The sequence below is a fragment of the Saccoglossus kowalevskii genome, chromosome 1, assembly GCF_978046115.1.
Source record: "Saccoglossus kowalevskii chromosome 1, keSacKowa6.1, whole genome shotgun sequence".
Lineage (NCBI taxonomy): Eukaryota > Metazoa > Hemichordata > Enteropneusta > Harrimaniidae > Saccoglossus > Saccoglossus kowalevskii.
Window position 1 is genome coordinate 41936630 of NC_140641.1, and position 18960 is coordinate 41955589.

Sequence of the window (18960 nt, forward strand, 5' to 3'; positions counted from 1 at the left end):
ACAGGAATCTTGTAAATCTCCACACTTTACTTACAGTAATCTTGTAAATCTCCACACTTTACTTACAGTAATCTTGTAAATCTCCACACTTTACTCACAGTAATCTTGTAAATCTCCACACTTTACTCAAAGGAATCTTGTAAATGGCCACACTTTACTTACAGTAATCTTGTAAATGGCCACACTTTACTTACAGTAATCTTGTAAACGCCACACTTTACTTACAGTAATCTTGTAAATGGCCACACTTTACTTACAGTAATCTTGTAAATGGCCACACTTTACTTACAGTAATCTTGTAAACGCCACACTTTACTTACAGTAATCTTGTAAATGGCCACACTTTACTTACAGTAATCTTGTAAATCTCCACACTTTACTTACAGTAATCTTGTAAATGGCCACACTTTACTCACAGTAATCTTGTAAATGGCCACACTTTACTTACAGTAATCTTGTAAATCTCCACACTTTACTTACAGTAATCTTGTAAATGGCCACACTTTACTTACAGTAATCTTGTAAACGCCACACTTTACTTACAGTAATCTTGTAAATGGCCACACTTTACTCACAGTCATCTTGTAAATGGCCACACTTTACTCACAGTAATCTTGTAAATGGCCACACTTTACTCAAAGGAATCTTGTAAATGGCCACACTTTACTCAAAGGAATCTTGTAAATGGCCGGACTTTACTCACAGGAATCTTGTAAATGGCCACACTTTACTCACAGGAATCTTGTAAATGGCCACACTTTACTCACAGGAATCTTGTAAATGGCCACACTTTACTTACAGTAATCTTGTAAATGGCCACACTTTACTTACAGTAATCTTGTAAATCTCCACACTTTACTCACAGTAATCTTGTAAATGGCCACACTTTACTTACAGTAATCTTGTAAATGGCCACACTTTACTCACAGTAATCTTGTAAATGGCCACACTTTACTTACAGTAATCTTGTAAATCTCCACACTTTACTCACAGTAATCTTGTAAACACCACACTTTACTTACAGTAATCTTGTAAACGTCACACTTTACTTACGGTAATCTTGTAAACGCCACACTTTACTTACAGTAATCTTGTAAACGCCACACTTTACTTACAGTAATCTTGTAAATGGCCACACTTTACTTACAGTAATCTTGTAAACGTCACACTTTACTTACGGTAATCTTGTAAACGCCACACTTTACTTACAGTAATCTTGTAAACGCCACACTTTACTTACAGTAATCTTGTAAACGCCACACTTTACTTACAGTAATCTTGTAAACGCCACACTTTACTCACAGGAATCTTGTAAATGGCCACACTTTACTCACAGGAATCTTGTAAATGGCCACACTTTACTTACAGTAATCTTGTAAATCTCCACACTTTACTTACAGTAATCTTGTAAATGGCCACACTTTACTCACAGTAATCTTGTAAATCTCCACACTTTACTTACAGTAATCTTGTAAATCTCCACACTTTACTTACAGTAATCTTGTAAATCTCCACACTTTACTCACAGGAATCTTGTAAATGGCCACACTTTACTTACAGTAATCTTGTAAATGGCCACACTTTACTCACAGTAATCTTGTAAATGGCCACACTTTACTTACAGTAATCTTGTAAACGCCACACTTTACTTACAGTAATCTTGTAAATGGCCACACTTTACTCACAGTCATCTTGTAAATGGCCACACTTTACTCACAGTAATCTTGTAAATGGCCACACTTTACTCAAAGGAATCTTGTAAATGGCCACACTTTACTCAAAGGAATCTTGTAAATGGCCGGACTTTACTCACAGGAATCTTGTAAATGGCCACACTTTACTTACAGTAATCTTGTAAACGTCATACTTTACTCACAGGAATCTTGTAAATGGCCACACTTTACTCGGTCATCTTGTAAATGGCCACACTTTACTTACAGTAATCTTGTAAATCTCCACACTTTACTCACAGTAATCTTGTAAACACCACACTTTACTTACAGTAATCTTGTAAACGTCACACTTTACTTACGGTAATCTTGTAAACGCCACACTTTACTTACAGTAATCTTGTAAACGCCACACTTTACTTACAGTAATCTTGTAAATGGCCACACTTTACTCACAGTCATCTTGTAAATGGCCACACTTTACTCACAGTAATCTTGTAAATGGCCACACTTTACTCAAAGGAATCTTGTAAATGGCCACACTTTACTCAAAGGAATCTTGTAAATGGCCGGACTTTACTCACAGGAATCTTGTAAATGGCCACACTTTACTTACAGTAATCTTGTAAACGTCATACTTTACTCACAGGAATCTTGTAAATGGCCACACTTTACTCGGTCATCTTGTAAATGGCCACACTTTACTTACAGTAATCTTGTAAATGGCCACACTTTACTTACAGTAATTTTGTAAATAGCCACACTTTACTCAAGAATTTTGTAAACACCACACTTAATTATTCAAAGGAATCGGGCAAATACATCACTTTGACCTTATGAAGGTTGTATCTAATGGTTTTGTTTAGTGTGAATAATGAGCTTCCATAAAATGTATAGATATGGTTTAAAACAATTCTATGAAAATATTTTTTCTAGGTAACTATTGCCTTGCTTTCAAAAAGAATTTCATTGACACTCTAGTTTATTAGGGTTGTAAAAGGGCTTACAGGTTGTTGGTACAAATCAAATATATCACACTCTTAAATATGCTTTGAATCTACTAAGTGTAAATTCTTGTGAATTCAGTATGGCTACCTAATGTATGTCGTAAAAACCCATCATTGGAATGGTTCTGATGAAATCTCAGCTTATCTTAGCTTATCAGTATATCACACTTGATATACCCGCTCATCATTATCAAAGGTTTCAAGTAGTAACTAGATATGAATTATATCTCTTTATTTCAATGCCATCAAGAAGAATAATCTAAGATGATTATAATTACAATATATGCAAAGATAACAATGCATCAAGACATAGTGTTGTCTGCATATCAATGGATAGTACATTCATTCTATATTTTTCTTGTTTAATCATTCCTAGGTTTTTCATAAAACATGAAATCCTGTTGGAAAACATAAGATTATATAATTAGAATCAACTCAATAATATTTGCATTTATGTAATCATGCCTGGGTAAGTCTGAGATGAACATTGCACAGATCCATTGCCATACATGTCATTCATTGAATTAAAAACAACATAACATTTGATTAATAGGTTTTTAAAAGTTTTCTCAGTAGAATTTGTTATCAACAAATTAAAAATCTACATATTCATAGTAACTTTAACTGAAAAATTGAAAAAAAATGCAAATACAGCCTTAACCAAAAATACAAATAAGTCTATGTATTTATACTTGAATAACATTGAAATAGGATATGTGCTCTTTATGCATATGTGTGCATGGTACTGACAAATGTCTTGTACATTGTATTTAGCACACTTATGTATGTGTGAATTTGTTGCATTTAGCATACCTACTTATGTGTGAATTTGTTGTATTTAGCACACTTATGTATGTGTGAATTTGTTGCATTTAGCATACCTACTTATGTGTGAATTTGTTGTATTTAGCACACTTATGTATGTGTGAATTTGTTGTATTTAGCACACCTATGTATGTGTGAATTCGTTGTATTGAACACATCTACATATGTGTGTATTTGTGAATTTGTTGTATTAAGCACACCTATGTATGTGTGAATTCGTTGTATTTAGCACACCTATGTATTTGTGAATTTGTTGTATTAAGCACACCTATGTATGTGTGAATTCATTGTATTTAACACATCTATGTATGTGTGAATTCGTTGTATTTAGCACACCTATGTACGTGTGAATTTGTTGTATTAAGCACACTTATGTATGTGTGAGCTCATTGTATTTAGCACACCTATGTATGTGTAAATTTGTTGTATTTAGTACACCTATGTATGTGTGAATTCGTTGTGTATGATAAGGTTGTAGTACTCGTCCATGCCAGTACGAAATGCTTTTGTTGTCAATTTTCCGGTATACACATAAATAATGTATACTTACCAAAAGAAAGACTGCTCCAATCATTACTGCTTTCATCCTGACGTCAAGATCCATTGGAACTAATAAAGAAAAAATTCACTGAATCATTGGAATCTAAACGTAAAATTCATTGAATCAAGAAGAACTAATAAAGAAAATGTCATTGAAACAAAAACTAATACAAATACGTCATTTAATTGAAACTGACGAAAAATATCATTGAAGCAATTGGAACTAAACGAAAAATGTCATTGAACCGACAACAATATTAATATCCAATTGTAATTTAGTTGGAACTTGTTACATTTCCGTTGCATATTCTTACAAATTGTACTAACATGTAATTCCAAATTGGTCAGCGTCAGTGAACCATTCCTTTCCCAATCCTGACCACTGTTTGGCAACTCTTCCAATAACCGTCTCCAAGTCTTTATCATACAACTATAAAATATAAAATTTACAGTTTGTTAGCGCCCTCTGAGTTGGTGATACACTTTTACATTCCCAATAAATGCGACGTAGATGACACCATTACTACTGCACACTGAATGATGTTGTCTCAAAGTAGAATTGTTGTAGGGTGATGTGACAAGCATTGTAGCCGTATTATCCGTGATATATTTGACACTCATGTCAGGTTACGATTATCGTAAAGGGCGTTGCACAGTTCATTTACTCACATCAAACTCGACATCTCCACAGCATCGGCATTTGATACATGGACCTCTTAACTTTAAAACTGTATCATCTTCAGCATTACGTATATCAAACTTCGGTTTGATGACGCTACAACTGCAATCAAGAAACATGGAATGTGACCAACACATTACAGTACACATGGTACACATAACATATACGCAGAATACATAATAGTACACAGTAATAGTGGACAAAAAAGCAAAATAGTACACATAATAATATATATATGACATTCACATAATGGTACATATGCATAACACAGTTTTGTACAAATCACTTACTACAACACGTAACATTACACGCAATATGTACATAACACATATAGGGCGTTTCACACGAATAACAAAGGTCGGGGTTAATATACTGTTGCAAAAACACATGATTAACCTAGTCAACGCCTATGCAGGCTAGCTTAGCTCGCGGTCGATGGGAACGGGAATTGCAGGGGTTACGGTTATCTGATAGTAGGTGAATAGGCGTGAATGAGAGGCTGAGTAAAAACTAGTGCGACGTATGCACCTAGTGCAACGTTTAGCTCACTGAATATTTACAAGTGATCCAGCTCTCCGTTTGCCGGCACGTGTGAGCAGGGCTATGGCAGTAGACGTACATGTAACTATACAAAATACATGCTAGTATACATGACACATAATAGATCACTGAGCGCAGTATACATAACCATACTAACACAAAGAACACATAATAGTACACACAAACATAATACACAGAACACATAATAGTACACACAAACATAATACACAGAACACATAATAGTACACACAAACATAATACACAGAACACATAATAGTACACACAAACATAATACACAGAACACATAATAGTACACACAAACATAATACACAGAACACATAATAGTACACACAAACATAATACACAGAACACATAATATGGAAACATACTGTCTAGTACTTAGCATACATTATATTTACTATCTAGAGCTCACTCAATAAAGCTTAGGCTCATAAAGCTTTGTTAAAAGGGAATATATAGTAAAGTTTTTTACATTTTAGGAGAAGTTCAATACATATAGATACTTGTACAAGTTTTCATGTGTGAGAGATTTAAAAGCTTAAAATACTGTCAAAAGTAACCAAAATACAACTTACGTTTGCTTTACTCCTCCCAGGGACGTGCCAGTCGGTGTACTAATATCTACACTCATTAGACAACAGAAGAAGCAACACTCGTCACACCGATATGGTCTTTTGATAATCAACACTTCTTGATCATTATTGTCCGTTACAGTCATTGTAAATGGCCTCATTGGACCACAGCATTGTCGAATGCAGAAATTAGAGTCTAAAACACAGAAAAAAATATAATATGATAATATATATTTGCTGACTCATGTTATTACACTGTGTAACATACCTTCCTTGGCTTTATATATCTACTGACCCATGTTATTACAATGTGTAACATACCTTCCTTGGCTTTATATATCTACTGACCTATATTATTACACTGTGTAACATACCTTCCTTGGCTTTATATATCTACTGACCCATGTTATTACAATGTGTAACATACCTTCCTTGGCTTTATATATCTACTGACCCATGTTATTACACTGTGTAACATACCTTCCTTGGCTTTATATATCTACTGACCCATGTTATTACAATGTGTAACATACCTTCCTTGGCTTTATATATCTACTGACCTATATTATTACACTGTGTAACATACCTTCCTTGGCTTTATATATCTACTGACCCATGTTATTACAATGTGTAACATACCTTCCTTGGCTTTATATATCTACTGACCTATGTTATTACACTGTGTAACATACCTTCCTTGGCTTTATATATCTACTGACCCATGTTATTACACTGTGTAACATACCTTCCTTGGCTTTATATATCTACTGACCTATGTTATTACACTGTGTAACATACCTTCCTTGGCTTTATATATCTACTGACCCATGTTATTACACTGTGTAACATACCTTCCTTGGCTTTATATATCTACTGACCCATGTTATTACACTGTGTAACATACCTTCCTTGGCTTTATATATCTACTGACCCATGTTATTACACTGTGTAACATACCTTCCTTGGCTTTATATATCTGCTGACCTATGTTATTACACTGTGTAACATACCTTCCTTGGCTTTATATATCTACTGACCTATGTTATTACACTGTGTAACATACCTTCCTTGGCTTTATATATCTACTGACCTATGTTATTACAATGTGTAACATACCTTCCTTGGCTTTATATATCTACTGACCCATGTTATTACAATGTGTAACATACCTTCCTTGGCTTTATATATCTACTGACCCATGTTATTACACTGTGTAACATACCTTCCTTGGCTTTATATATCTACTGACCTATGTTATTACACTGTGTAACATACCTTCCTTGGCTTTATATATCTGCTGACCTATGTTATTACACTGTGTAACATACCTTCCTTGGCTTTATATATCTACTGACCCATGTTATTACAATGTGTAACATACCTTCCTTGGCTTTATATATCTACTGACCCATGTTATTACACTGTGTAACATACCTTCCTTGGCTTTATATATCTACTGACCTATGTTATTACACTGTGTAACATACCTTCCTTGGCTTTATATATCTACTGACCTATGTTATTACACTGTGTAACATACCTTCCTTGGCTTTATATATCTACTGACCTATGTTATTACACTGTGTAACATACCTTCCTTGGCTTTATATATCTACTGACCTATGTTATTACACTGTGTAACATACCTTCCTTGGCTTTATATATCTACTGACCTATGTTATTACACTGTGTAACATACCTTCCTTGGCTTTATATATCTACTGACCCATGTTATTACACTGTGTAACATACCTTCCTTGGCTTTATATATCTACTGACCCATGTTATTACACTGTGTAACATACCTTCCTTGGCTTTATATATCTGCTGACCCATGTTATTACATAGTGTATATGAGTTCTGAAATTCACATCCACAGCAAACTGTAAAACAATATTTATTTATTTATTCAATGATACCGCTGTATCTATCGTGGTAATCATTAACTTCTGTACATGCTCTATAATGTCACTAGTAGACACCAACACACTATCACACGTTAATGAATATTTGAAGATTACGAAACGTGGTACTTTGCCCAGCGTTGGTTGTACATGCATACAGGGACTGTCAAATGGATTAGAGTTATGAGGTCAAGTTATAAATGGGCAGGTAGAGGTGCGTTTACTATCATAGTGTATTCTAGACAAGATTGTAAGCAAAAAACCTAAACCCCGGTACTTTTGTATCAAAGTACTAGTCTAAATAAAACATGTATATTACCTCAGACTAGTAATATTACTAGTCTGAGATTTTACTAACTCCAACATATAATGATAGGCCAAATGAGTAACACACAAAACAGGCGTGTCCCTTTGGACGAGAATAAACTAAGTCAAAGAAATAAATAAATTAATAATTATGAAGAATGGTATCTATAATCCTTTGCAACATAATTTGTTAACATTGCTGTTGAGATCTTCTGATTATTATATAGTTCAACACAAATGCGGTATAAACAAAGACTTTACGTTGACTTAGCGATTTTATAACAATGAGATATAATAAAATGTGTTGATGTATTTTATGTTATAATAATGATTAAATTCCAACTACAATACATATTGGGTTGCTGGGCGTGCTGAGATGAAGGGGTCAAAGGTAATGCGTGAAGAAAACAATAAGAAAATATGCGCATCGTAAGAATATGGAGACACTCACCTTCGGCTAATTCTACTTTCTGAAACACTAATATCTGATCAATTTGTGTCAAATATTCCAGACCAGGTGGACAGTCCGCTACCAGTACTGATGGTCGTTGCATCAATTCAAGGCCATCCCCGCCCTGTTTGTGCTCCGTACCTGGTTGCGACGATATCGTGACGGTTTGATCTGGTCCATACTTATAGCCGGTCGGTTGTTGCATGACAATAACCTAGATCTTAGCTGTGTATTGTTAGATATATAGCTATACAGTTGATGTGTCTGCACAATATTATGAAGAGTATCGCGATCAGGGCATGCAACGAGTGATGCCGCAGTTCAATGTTGCGACAAATTATATAAGTTAAAGTGTAACAGTATAAAGTTAAATAGTAATTGACGATAGCTTATTTAACAAACCAGTGTTTGCATAAGTCTTTAGTGAAGTATATAATAGTACAGCACATTTGACAATCAGATCATCCAGACTATACATTGACGACATCACACGTGATTATCACCACATAACACGTGAAGAGTTATGCATAGGCAATCATTTACGGGATTATCTCGTAAAATAATTAATTAACAATTAAACCATGGTATAATCTGAATATGGTTCAGTGACTACTAGCTACGTACTATATATAGTGTATACAACCTCAACGATCGTGACACTAACCAAGACTAAGAAGAACGTATATTGCCCTCCCCGCATTGTATCATCGGAAAGTAACTGAATTTAATTCAGCTGTTGACAACTTGTTGACTGCAATAATGTGGGGTTGGTTAGTATAAATGCTGGACTATTTGTTAGGAATCTCTCGCGTTTTTTTAGTCGAATTGAGTATCTTCACTGTGTAAGTATTGTCTACCAAGCGAGTCAACATCTACGTTTCTTTAAAGGGAAAATACTAGCAAACATGCAGTGTATGTGCGGTGTATGCGTTATTGTACAACCTGTAAACAACAGCAGGTTGAATATAATGAACTGCAAGTTTTATCGATTTTATTGTACAACCTGTAAACAACAGCAGGTTGAATATAATGAACTGCAAGTTTTATCGATTTTATTGTACAACCTGTAAACAACAGCAGGTTGAATATAATGAACTGCAAGTTTTATCGATTTTATTCAAGACTGATTTTATTCAACATTTTGACACAGAATTGACGTTTTCAAGGAAATATATCTGGAAACGTGCAATACATTTTTGTTTATATTATATCATTTTAATCGGCCATTCCATTTACTATTTACGCTTTCTAATACTGCCGGTGGCAACCAATCTCTAACCGTGGATCTAACTGTGCTAAAGCGTATCTATTACGAGCCAAATTCAAATTATGTGCTATGGACGAAAACATTTTTTATATATTATAACACTGAACGCAAATTAAATGTCATCTTTTGAAATGTTTTAACAATATAATAATTCTTAACCAACATTATATGATTGGAGATCCGAAAAATAGTATCAAAATGTCGAAAACGGAAAGTCTCGTAGTGTTCACCATAGAACCAGTGCTATTTTTTAAAATCATTTTTTATTACATTTCGGACTCTTCTACCTCGAAAAAAAATGTTCGTTGTATCCCAATAGCATAAACCTATAATAACGAAAAAAATGCATATAGTCTTCAATTCGTCTTGAGCCTCCTTAAGTGGCATGCATTCTAGATATTCTATATTGCGATGTCATTGAAGGCAATTTACACTATTCTGTACAGTAAACGTATTCAAAGAATGCAATGTAGTGAGCTATCATTTATTACGTAACGTCAATGGACTAGCATACATGTATTGCATACAGTACACCTCGATACCATATGCACAGTATAGTGAACACATGACTAAATACGACTGTTGAGAGCGAAGCAATAGAGGAGGCATCTACGACCAGTATCATTACGGGCTGTGCTGTGAAGTATTCTTCAACATCAAGTAATTTTGCATAAATGATGATACTAATGTTGTGTTGCAATAATGTCTGCCGAGTTAAATCCAATTCCAAGTTCAGCAGACATACTCCTACGTCTGCATCAAGTTTAGTCTATTTGTTGTCTTTTATTTTTTCGAAGTACATAAAATCCTGTCAAAAAAAAAAATTGACTGAGCTCACATGAAAATACACAATCGTCAGGTACTCTGATCGTGATGTGCGGCTCGACTGGACTCCTGATAATAGTATGCAACCAATTACTAGCGCAAGTGATATTCGATCAACCTGGAATTTTGAGAGCGGTGTGCAACCATTGTGGGGCGCCAAAATTAGAGTGCGACCAGTCTGTAACTCTGAAAGTAGTGGGCGACCAGGCTATGATAGTGTTGTTTGACCAGTATGAGACCCTGCTGTGTGCGACCAGTTTTGAGTCATGATAGTGTCGTGAAACGAATCTTGAACCTTGATGTGGTGGTATTTATGGAAACTTGATAGTGGTTCTGGCCAGTCTGGGACCCTAATAATCGTGTGTGAGACCAGGAACAATGGTAGTGGTGTGTGGCTAGTCTGCTACACTTATGACGTGCGGGCAGTCTGGAACCCTCTTAGTGGCGTGTGGTTCGGTCAGTTTCGAACCCACTTTGTAGCGTGCGGTCAGTCTGGAACCCTCGTCGTGACGTTCAGTCAGTCAGAAACCCTCTTAGCGGCGTGCGGTCAGTCTGGAACCCTCTCAGTTTGGAGCTTTCGTAGTAACGTTCGGTCAGTTTTGAACCCGGATAGTCTGGAAACCAGATAGTTTTGTGCGACCTGTCTGACACCCTGATAGTTGTGTGTGTGTGACAAGTCTTTTATTCTAGTATTGTGCAACCATTCAGGCACCCTGCTTGTTTTGGCCGACTTGTCTGAAACCTTAATAGTTTTTTTTCTGGGACCATGCCACCGCCCATATAACTAAGAGCAGAATCATGAAAAAATAGAATAGGTTCCTAAATTGTCAGAATTGATTGACACGGGTGATACTCACTATAAGGAAAACAGCACCCAGCATAACTGCCTTCAGCTTGACGTCAAGGTCAATTGGAACTGCAAAATAAAAAAACAAAACAAAAAAAACATGTCAAACAACTTAACGTACATTGTCAGAGAATCGAACGCAGAGAATTTTGAAATGTTTATGTCGACGTACAATTGTGGTTTGTTATAGCATGGTCAGAACGATCTAGAGTGTACTTGAGCTGCTTGAATTATATATATTTTTAATTTAGTATGTAATTCTCAAATTATCCGTCAAGTCAAAACTACCTTGTAAATCAAGCCAAAATTAATTATGTCTGCATACGTCCACTTCCTTGGTTAGACACCCGTCCTATACTTACACGATATACCAAAATTGTCTGCGTCTGTGATTAACTCCTTTCCCAGTCCACTCCACTGCTTGGAAACACGTCCCACTTTACTTTCCATGTCTGCCGTATATACCTAAATAACAATAATACAAATAATATTGAGATTTTCATTTAAAAAAATAATATTAGGAGAATTGTTGCAATCAAAAGTCATTGTTTGGGACAGGTAGTATGCCATGTGTGTATCATTGTATGAAGGAGTATCATTCATGCTTACGTCAAATTTAACGTCAGAACAGCAACGGCATTTAATACATGGCCCTTTCATCTTCAATATGGTTTCGTCTTCACTGTTTCGTATATCAAACTTTGGTATACAAATGCTGCAACTGAAAGTGGATAATGTTGTTAGTAAGAAGGTCATTTGAATAATCATTTGTTTATCACTTGAAATGCCCAATATTAGGATGACGTACGTTTGTTGGACACGTCCCAGACACAGTCCATCTGCGGTGTATACCTCAAGTTTCATTAGACAGCAAAAGAAGCAACAGTCATCGCATCGATAGGGTCGTTTAAGAACCAGCACTGTCCTGTCTTGATGGTCTTTAACGTTAAGTTTAAACGGTCTCATTGGTCCACATATCTGACGAACACAAAATCCAGATTCTAAATATAGAAACAGGAATAATGCGTGAAATATCATGTACATCGGTCACGTGATCACACAGGAATAACCATGGAGGTAGAAAAGAAATGGAATAACTGAATCATTGAAATAAACAATAAATCGATCAAACGATTGATAATTCTGTGTTTCCTGTAGCTAAAACAGGAAAATGAATATTTATACATGATGAAACCATTTTACAACAACATATACCCACAATGCTTCAGACATGAAATTTAATCTGAGTGCAGACATTTCAAATAAAAGAAATGTTAAGAGTTTCGCCTAGCATTATGGGTAAACACTGCTTGAATGGCCCATTGCAATTATTGATTAACTGTCATATTTATCATTACCTTCTTTGGCTTTGTAGATTTGCTGTCCCATACTATTGTATATGGTGTATTTATTGGAGAATTCACATCTACAACAAACTAATAGAAGACATGTGACTAAGAATGACAGAATACTACAAACAATGGGCTACAGTCACGTGACTAGAAATGAATATTACAAACAATAGTTTACACTGACGATAGTCAAATTCGAAAAGGTAAATGCATTGGAAATGAATAAAATTTGTTGCGGCGCCTTTGGCTTTCTTTTCAAATTGCAATAGCCAGTGTGATTTGAACCAGTGACCGATTAAAGGAAAAATATTATTGGTATTCCTATATGACGAATACATTGTTTGTGTAAATAAATACCTTTACGAGTCTGATTTTATTGACAATTGTGGTCCGGAGACCAGATCCCTCAAAACCCACCCATGAAACAAATTTATAATAATATTTCTCTTATTAAAATACATTAATTGAACATTATTGTAAAATTTACCTATCACATATCAACACAGCAAACATATCAACCTATCAAACATTATATCAACACAGCAAACATTATATCAACACAGCAAACATATCAACCTATCAAACATCATATCAACATATCAAACATTATATCAACACAGCAAACATATCAACCTATCAAACATCATATCAACATATCAAACATTATATCAACACAGCAAACATATCAACCTATCAAACATTATATCAACATATCAAACATTATATCAACACAGCAAATATATCAACCTATCAAACACGTTATCAACCTATCAAACATTATATCAACACAGCAAACATATCAACCTATCAAACATTATATCAACACAGCAAACATTATATCAACACAGCAAACATTATATCAACACAGCAAACATTATATCAACACAGCAAACATTACATCAACATAACATTATATCCACACAGCAAACATTATATCGACACAGCAAACATTATATCAACACCGCAATTATTATATCAACACAGCAAACATTATATCAACACAGCAAACATTATATCAACAGAGCAAACATTACATCAACACAGCAATTATTATATCAACACAGCAAACATTATATCAACACAGCAAACATTATATCAACACGGCAAACATTACATCAACATAACATTATATCCACACAGCAAACATTATATCAACACAGCAAACATTATATCAACCTATCAAACATTATATCAACACAGCAAACATTATATCAACATAAGATTATATCCACACAGCAAACATTATTTCAACACAGCAAACATTATATCAACACAGCAAACATTATATCAACACAGCAAACATTATATCAACACAGCAAACATTATATCAACACAGCAAACATTATATCAACACAGCAAACATTATATCAACACAGCAATTATTATATCAACACAGCAAACATTATATCAACACAGCAAACATTATATCAACACAGCAAACATTACATCAACATAACATTATATCCACACAGCAAACATTATATCAACACAGCAAACATTATATCAACCTATCAAACATTATATCAACACAGCAAACATTATATCAACATATCAAACATTATATCCACACAGCAAACATTATATCAACACAGCAAACATTATATCAACCTATCAAACATTATATCAACACAGCAAACATTATATCAACACAGCAAACATTATATCAACATAACATTATATCGACACAGCAAACATTATATCAACACAGCAAACATTACATCAACATAACATTATATCCACACAGCAAACATTATATCAACACAGCAAACATTATATCAACCTATCAAACATTATATCAACACAGCAAACATTATATCAACATAAGATTATATCCATACAGCAAACATTATTTCAACACAGCAAACATTATATCAACCTATCAAACGTTATATCAACACAGCAAACATATCAACATATCAAACATTATATCCACACAGCAAACATTATATCAACACAGCAAACATTATATCAACCTATCAAACATTATATCAACACAGCAAACATTATATCAACACAGCAAACATTATATCAACACAGCAAACATTATATCAACACAGCAAACATTATATCAACACAGCAAACATTATATCAACATAACATTATATCCACACAGCAAACATTATATCAACACAGCAAACATTATATCAACCTATCAAACATTATATCAACACAGCAAACATTATATCAACATAAGATTATATCAACACAGCAAACATTATATCAACCTATCAAACATTATATCAACACAGCAAACATTATATCAACATAAGATTATATCCACACAGCAAACATTATATCAACACAGCAAACATTATATCAACCTATCAAACATTATATCAACACAGCAAACATATCAACATATCAAACATTATATCCACACAGCAAACATTATATCAACACAGCAAACATTATATCAACCTATCAAACATTATATCAACACAGCAAACATTATATCAACACAGCAAACATTATATCGACACAGCAAACATTATATCGACACAGCAAACATTATATCAACACAGCAAACATTATATCAACATAACATTATATCAACACAGCAAACACTATATCAACCTATCAAACATTATATCCACACAGCAAACATTATATCAACATATCAAAAATTATATCAACACAGCAAACATTATATAAACATATCTAACATTATATTCACACAGCAAACAGTATATCAACATATCAATACAGCAAAAATCTTTTTTATTCTATAGATACACTCCAATACACATTGCCACCTAAATGTGCAGTACGACAGATGACAAATGAGATAAGGAAAACTCTGCTGGTATGATGCGTGTAATCAATTGGCGTTGTTGAGTTGCGCCTTCTTAGTATACAATAAGTTCATAAATTTGAGTCGCCAGTTCGAATCACGCATGTATTAACATAACATGATTTCTCTTGCATTTTAATATATAGTATATGATTGTCTATGGAGATAAACTTTCACACACATATAATCAAGGTGGATAAAATAACAAAGACAACGTTGAAGGTGAAAGACCATAAGGTAGAGTGAGTCTGGTTTGACGATACACCGGGAATCGAGTAGTCTTGGTTGGAAAACATCGTCGGAAAAGATGTTTATCGTACAAAGTGAAGAAAGTGACCCAGTTATGGGCGCATTAACGATTACACGAATACACACTTGAACACATATACGTGGTCCACACAGATACACTTTGACACACAAATAATTGTAATGAGCTAGGATGTCATACATTGCGTGTACCCACACTCCCGCATAACCTATTGACCTAAGTATGACGTCACATGTATAAATACAAGTAGGTATATTGGCGTTAATTATATATATTATATTATTTATTATCATCCACAAATATAACTCGAGTTTTAATTGAGTTCACATTGAATATTAACGTCTTGTCCTAAAGTTTAACGCATATGAGATAATATGTGACAAAATTAGTCTGTACACAGAGCTGATGCAATATGTTTATAATAATACTGTTTTGCACACGCGATGATTGGTTCTAATTCAATTCCGTGATTTTGAATATTTACAGTTATCAAATTTATGTTATCATATATTCAAAATATTTTAAAAGGGAGAGAAGTTTTAAATAGATGATCGCAAAACGAAAAATAAATCATTATTCTGAAATTTCTAAAAATGAAACTTTTAACCACTTTCTATGTTGTTGTTTATTACCAAATACACAATTATGAAACATAATTTTTGTCATTATTAACCATCATATAACATATTTATTTTAAAATCTATGGGCATGAAAATAACTGCTGCGCTGTTCGCTTTGAGACACCCGATAGCAATGTGGTACTTTCAAGTTTGATTATAGTATCTAGGTAATATCTGATCATAGTATCTACGTAATATCTGATCATATTATATAGGTAATAGCTGATCATAGTATCTACGTAATATCTGATCATAGTATCTACGTAATATCTGATCATAGTATCTACATAATATCTGATCATAGTATCTACGTAGTATCTGATCATAGTATCTACGTAATATTTGATCATAGTATCTACGTAGTATCTGATCATAATATCTACGTAATATCTTATCATAGTATCTACGTAATATCTGATCATAGTATCTACGTAGTATCTGATCATAATATCTACGTAATATCTGATCATAGTATCTACGTAATATCTGATCATAGTATCTACGTAATATCTGATCATATTATATAGGTAATAGCTGATCATAGTATCTACGTAATATCTGATCATAGTATCTACGTAATATATGATCATAGTATCTACGTAATATCTGATCATATCTACGTAATATCTGATCATAGTATCTACGTAGTATCTAATCATAGTATCTACGTAATATCTGACCATGGTATCTACGTAATATCTGATCATAGTATCTACGTAATATCTAATCATAGTATCTACGTAATATCTGATCATAATATCTACGTAATATCTGATCATAATATCTACGTAATATCTGATCATAATATCTACGTAATATCTAATCATAGTATCTACGTAGTATCTGATCATAGTATCTACGTAATATCTGATCATAGTATCTACGTAATATCTGATCATAGTATCTACGTAATATCTGATCATATTATATAGGTAATAGCTGATCATAGTATCTACGTAATATCTGATCATAGTATCTACGTAGTATCTGATCATAATATCTACGTAATATCTGATCATATTATCTACGTAATATCTGATCATAGTATCTACGTAATATCTGATCATAGTATCTACGTAGTATCTGATCATAGTATCTACGTAATATCTGATCATAGTATCTACGTAATATCTGATCATAGTATCTACGTAGTATCTGATCATAATATCTACGTACTATCTGATCATAGTATCTACGTAATATCTGATCATAGTATCTACGTAATATCTGATCATAGTATCTACGTAGTATCTGATCATAATATCTACGTAATATCTGATCATAGTATCTACGTAATATCTGATCATAGTATCTACGTAATATCTAATCATAGTATCTACGTAATATCTGATCATAGTATCTACGTAATATCTGTCATAGTATCTACGTAATATCTAATCATAGTATCTACGTAATATCTGATCATAATATCTACGTAATATCTGATCATAATATCTACGTAATATCTAATCATAGTATCTACGTAGTATCTGATAATAATTACATATGTTTATAATTTAGCAAATCTTACTTTCAGCCACTTGCATCTTTTGACGAACCAATAACTGGTCGATTTGTGTTAAATATTCCAATCCCGGTGGGCAATCTGGGACAAGTATGAGAGGGTCTTGTGGTGACACTATTATTTGCTCATCGTCATTCGGCTTTTGCCCCATGCCTGGCTGTTTGGAGATAACATGTCCTTGTTGTGGAGGTCCAACATTATAACCAGCGGACTGTGGAGTTTTCACTTCGTATGCTGGTTGTTGTTGTAATTCATACTCAGATTCTTTCATATTGTTAGATCGACTCCAGTCAGCTAATGTTGTGTAGACTCTGTTCTTGTTAGGTTCAAGGGATGGGCGTCATTAGTCATCGCGGCACTGTACCTACGTCGTTATTGGCTGATATAACAGTCAATCATTAATTTATATTTACTAGTACTAAGTTTAATTAGTGTTAGCTACGAACAATTGAGGGCGCCCTCTTGATGACTCGCTCGGATTGAATACAAATCTACAGCATTGTGTATTGCCAGCTCCACAAAACGCCCTGAAACAGTTAGACAATTGTCAATTCAACTCGAAAGTGAAAAGTGTGTGTATTTTATTGTTTATGTTTATCACCTAATAGTATGATAACATACATATAAAATGTTTCATTGTATATGTCCCTAGTCATTACCATCAATCCAAAACAAAAATAAACAAAACAAAACAAAATAGAATATTATGTTATATAGGGGCATCATATGTGACATAATTTACATACATTACGTCATAGTGTGAATCAGTACAGCTCTTGTTATGCTGAAGGATTTTCCAAGTATAATGCATAAAACTAATTATTTTATTATTTCCCGCGTAATCATGACAGATTTGATTTAAATGGTCAGTGCCATGACTTACAACAATAACAATAACTATCTTATGCTATACTGCCCTTTACGGCCATACACGACTCCCATGAAGTATA

At 33.8% G+C, this 18960-nt stretch overlaps 2 protein-coding genes across 2 annotated transcripts; both read right to left on the reverse strand.

Moving 5' to 3' along the window:
• Positions 1 to 3022: 3022 nt before the first annotated feature.
• Positions 3023 to 8720, reverse strand: LOC100367872 (phospholipid scramblase 1-like). Its single transcript, XM_002734259.4, has 7 exons — positions 8516 to 8720; positions 7660 to 7737; positions 5858 to 6050; positions 4712 to 4823; positions 4370 to 4472; positions 4053 to 4111; positions 3023 to 3075 (listed from the first exon to the last, which is right to left on the reverse strand). The coding sequence occupies exons 1-7, from the start codon at positions 8718 to 8720 to the stop codon at positions 3040 to 3042; spliced, it is 786 nt and encodes a 261-aa protein (XP_002734305.2). The 3' UTR covers positions 3023 to 3039.
• Positions 8721 to 10245: 1525 nt separating this feature from the next.
• Positions 10246 to 18381, reverse strand: LOC100367413 (phospholipid scramblase 1-like). Its single transcript, XM_078008822.2, has 7 exons — positions 18017 to 18381; positions 12813 to 12890; positions 12263 to 12455; positions 12064 to 12175; positions 11817 to 11919; positions 11465 to 11523; positions 10246 to 10590 (listed from the first exon to the last, which is right to left on the reverse strand). The coding sequence occupies exons 1-7, from the start codon at positions 18279 to 18281 to the stop codon at positions 10552 to 10554; spliced, it is 849 nt and encodes a 282-aa protein (XP_077864948.1). The 5' UTR covers positions 18282 to 18381; the 3' UTR covers positions 10246 to 10551.
• Between the last annotated feature and the right edge of the window lie 579 nt (positions 18382 to 18960).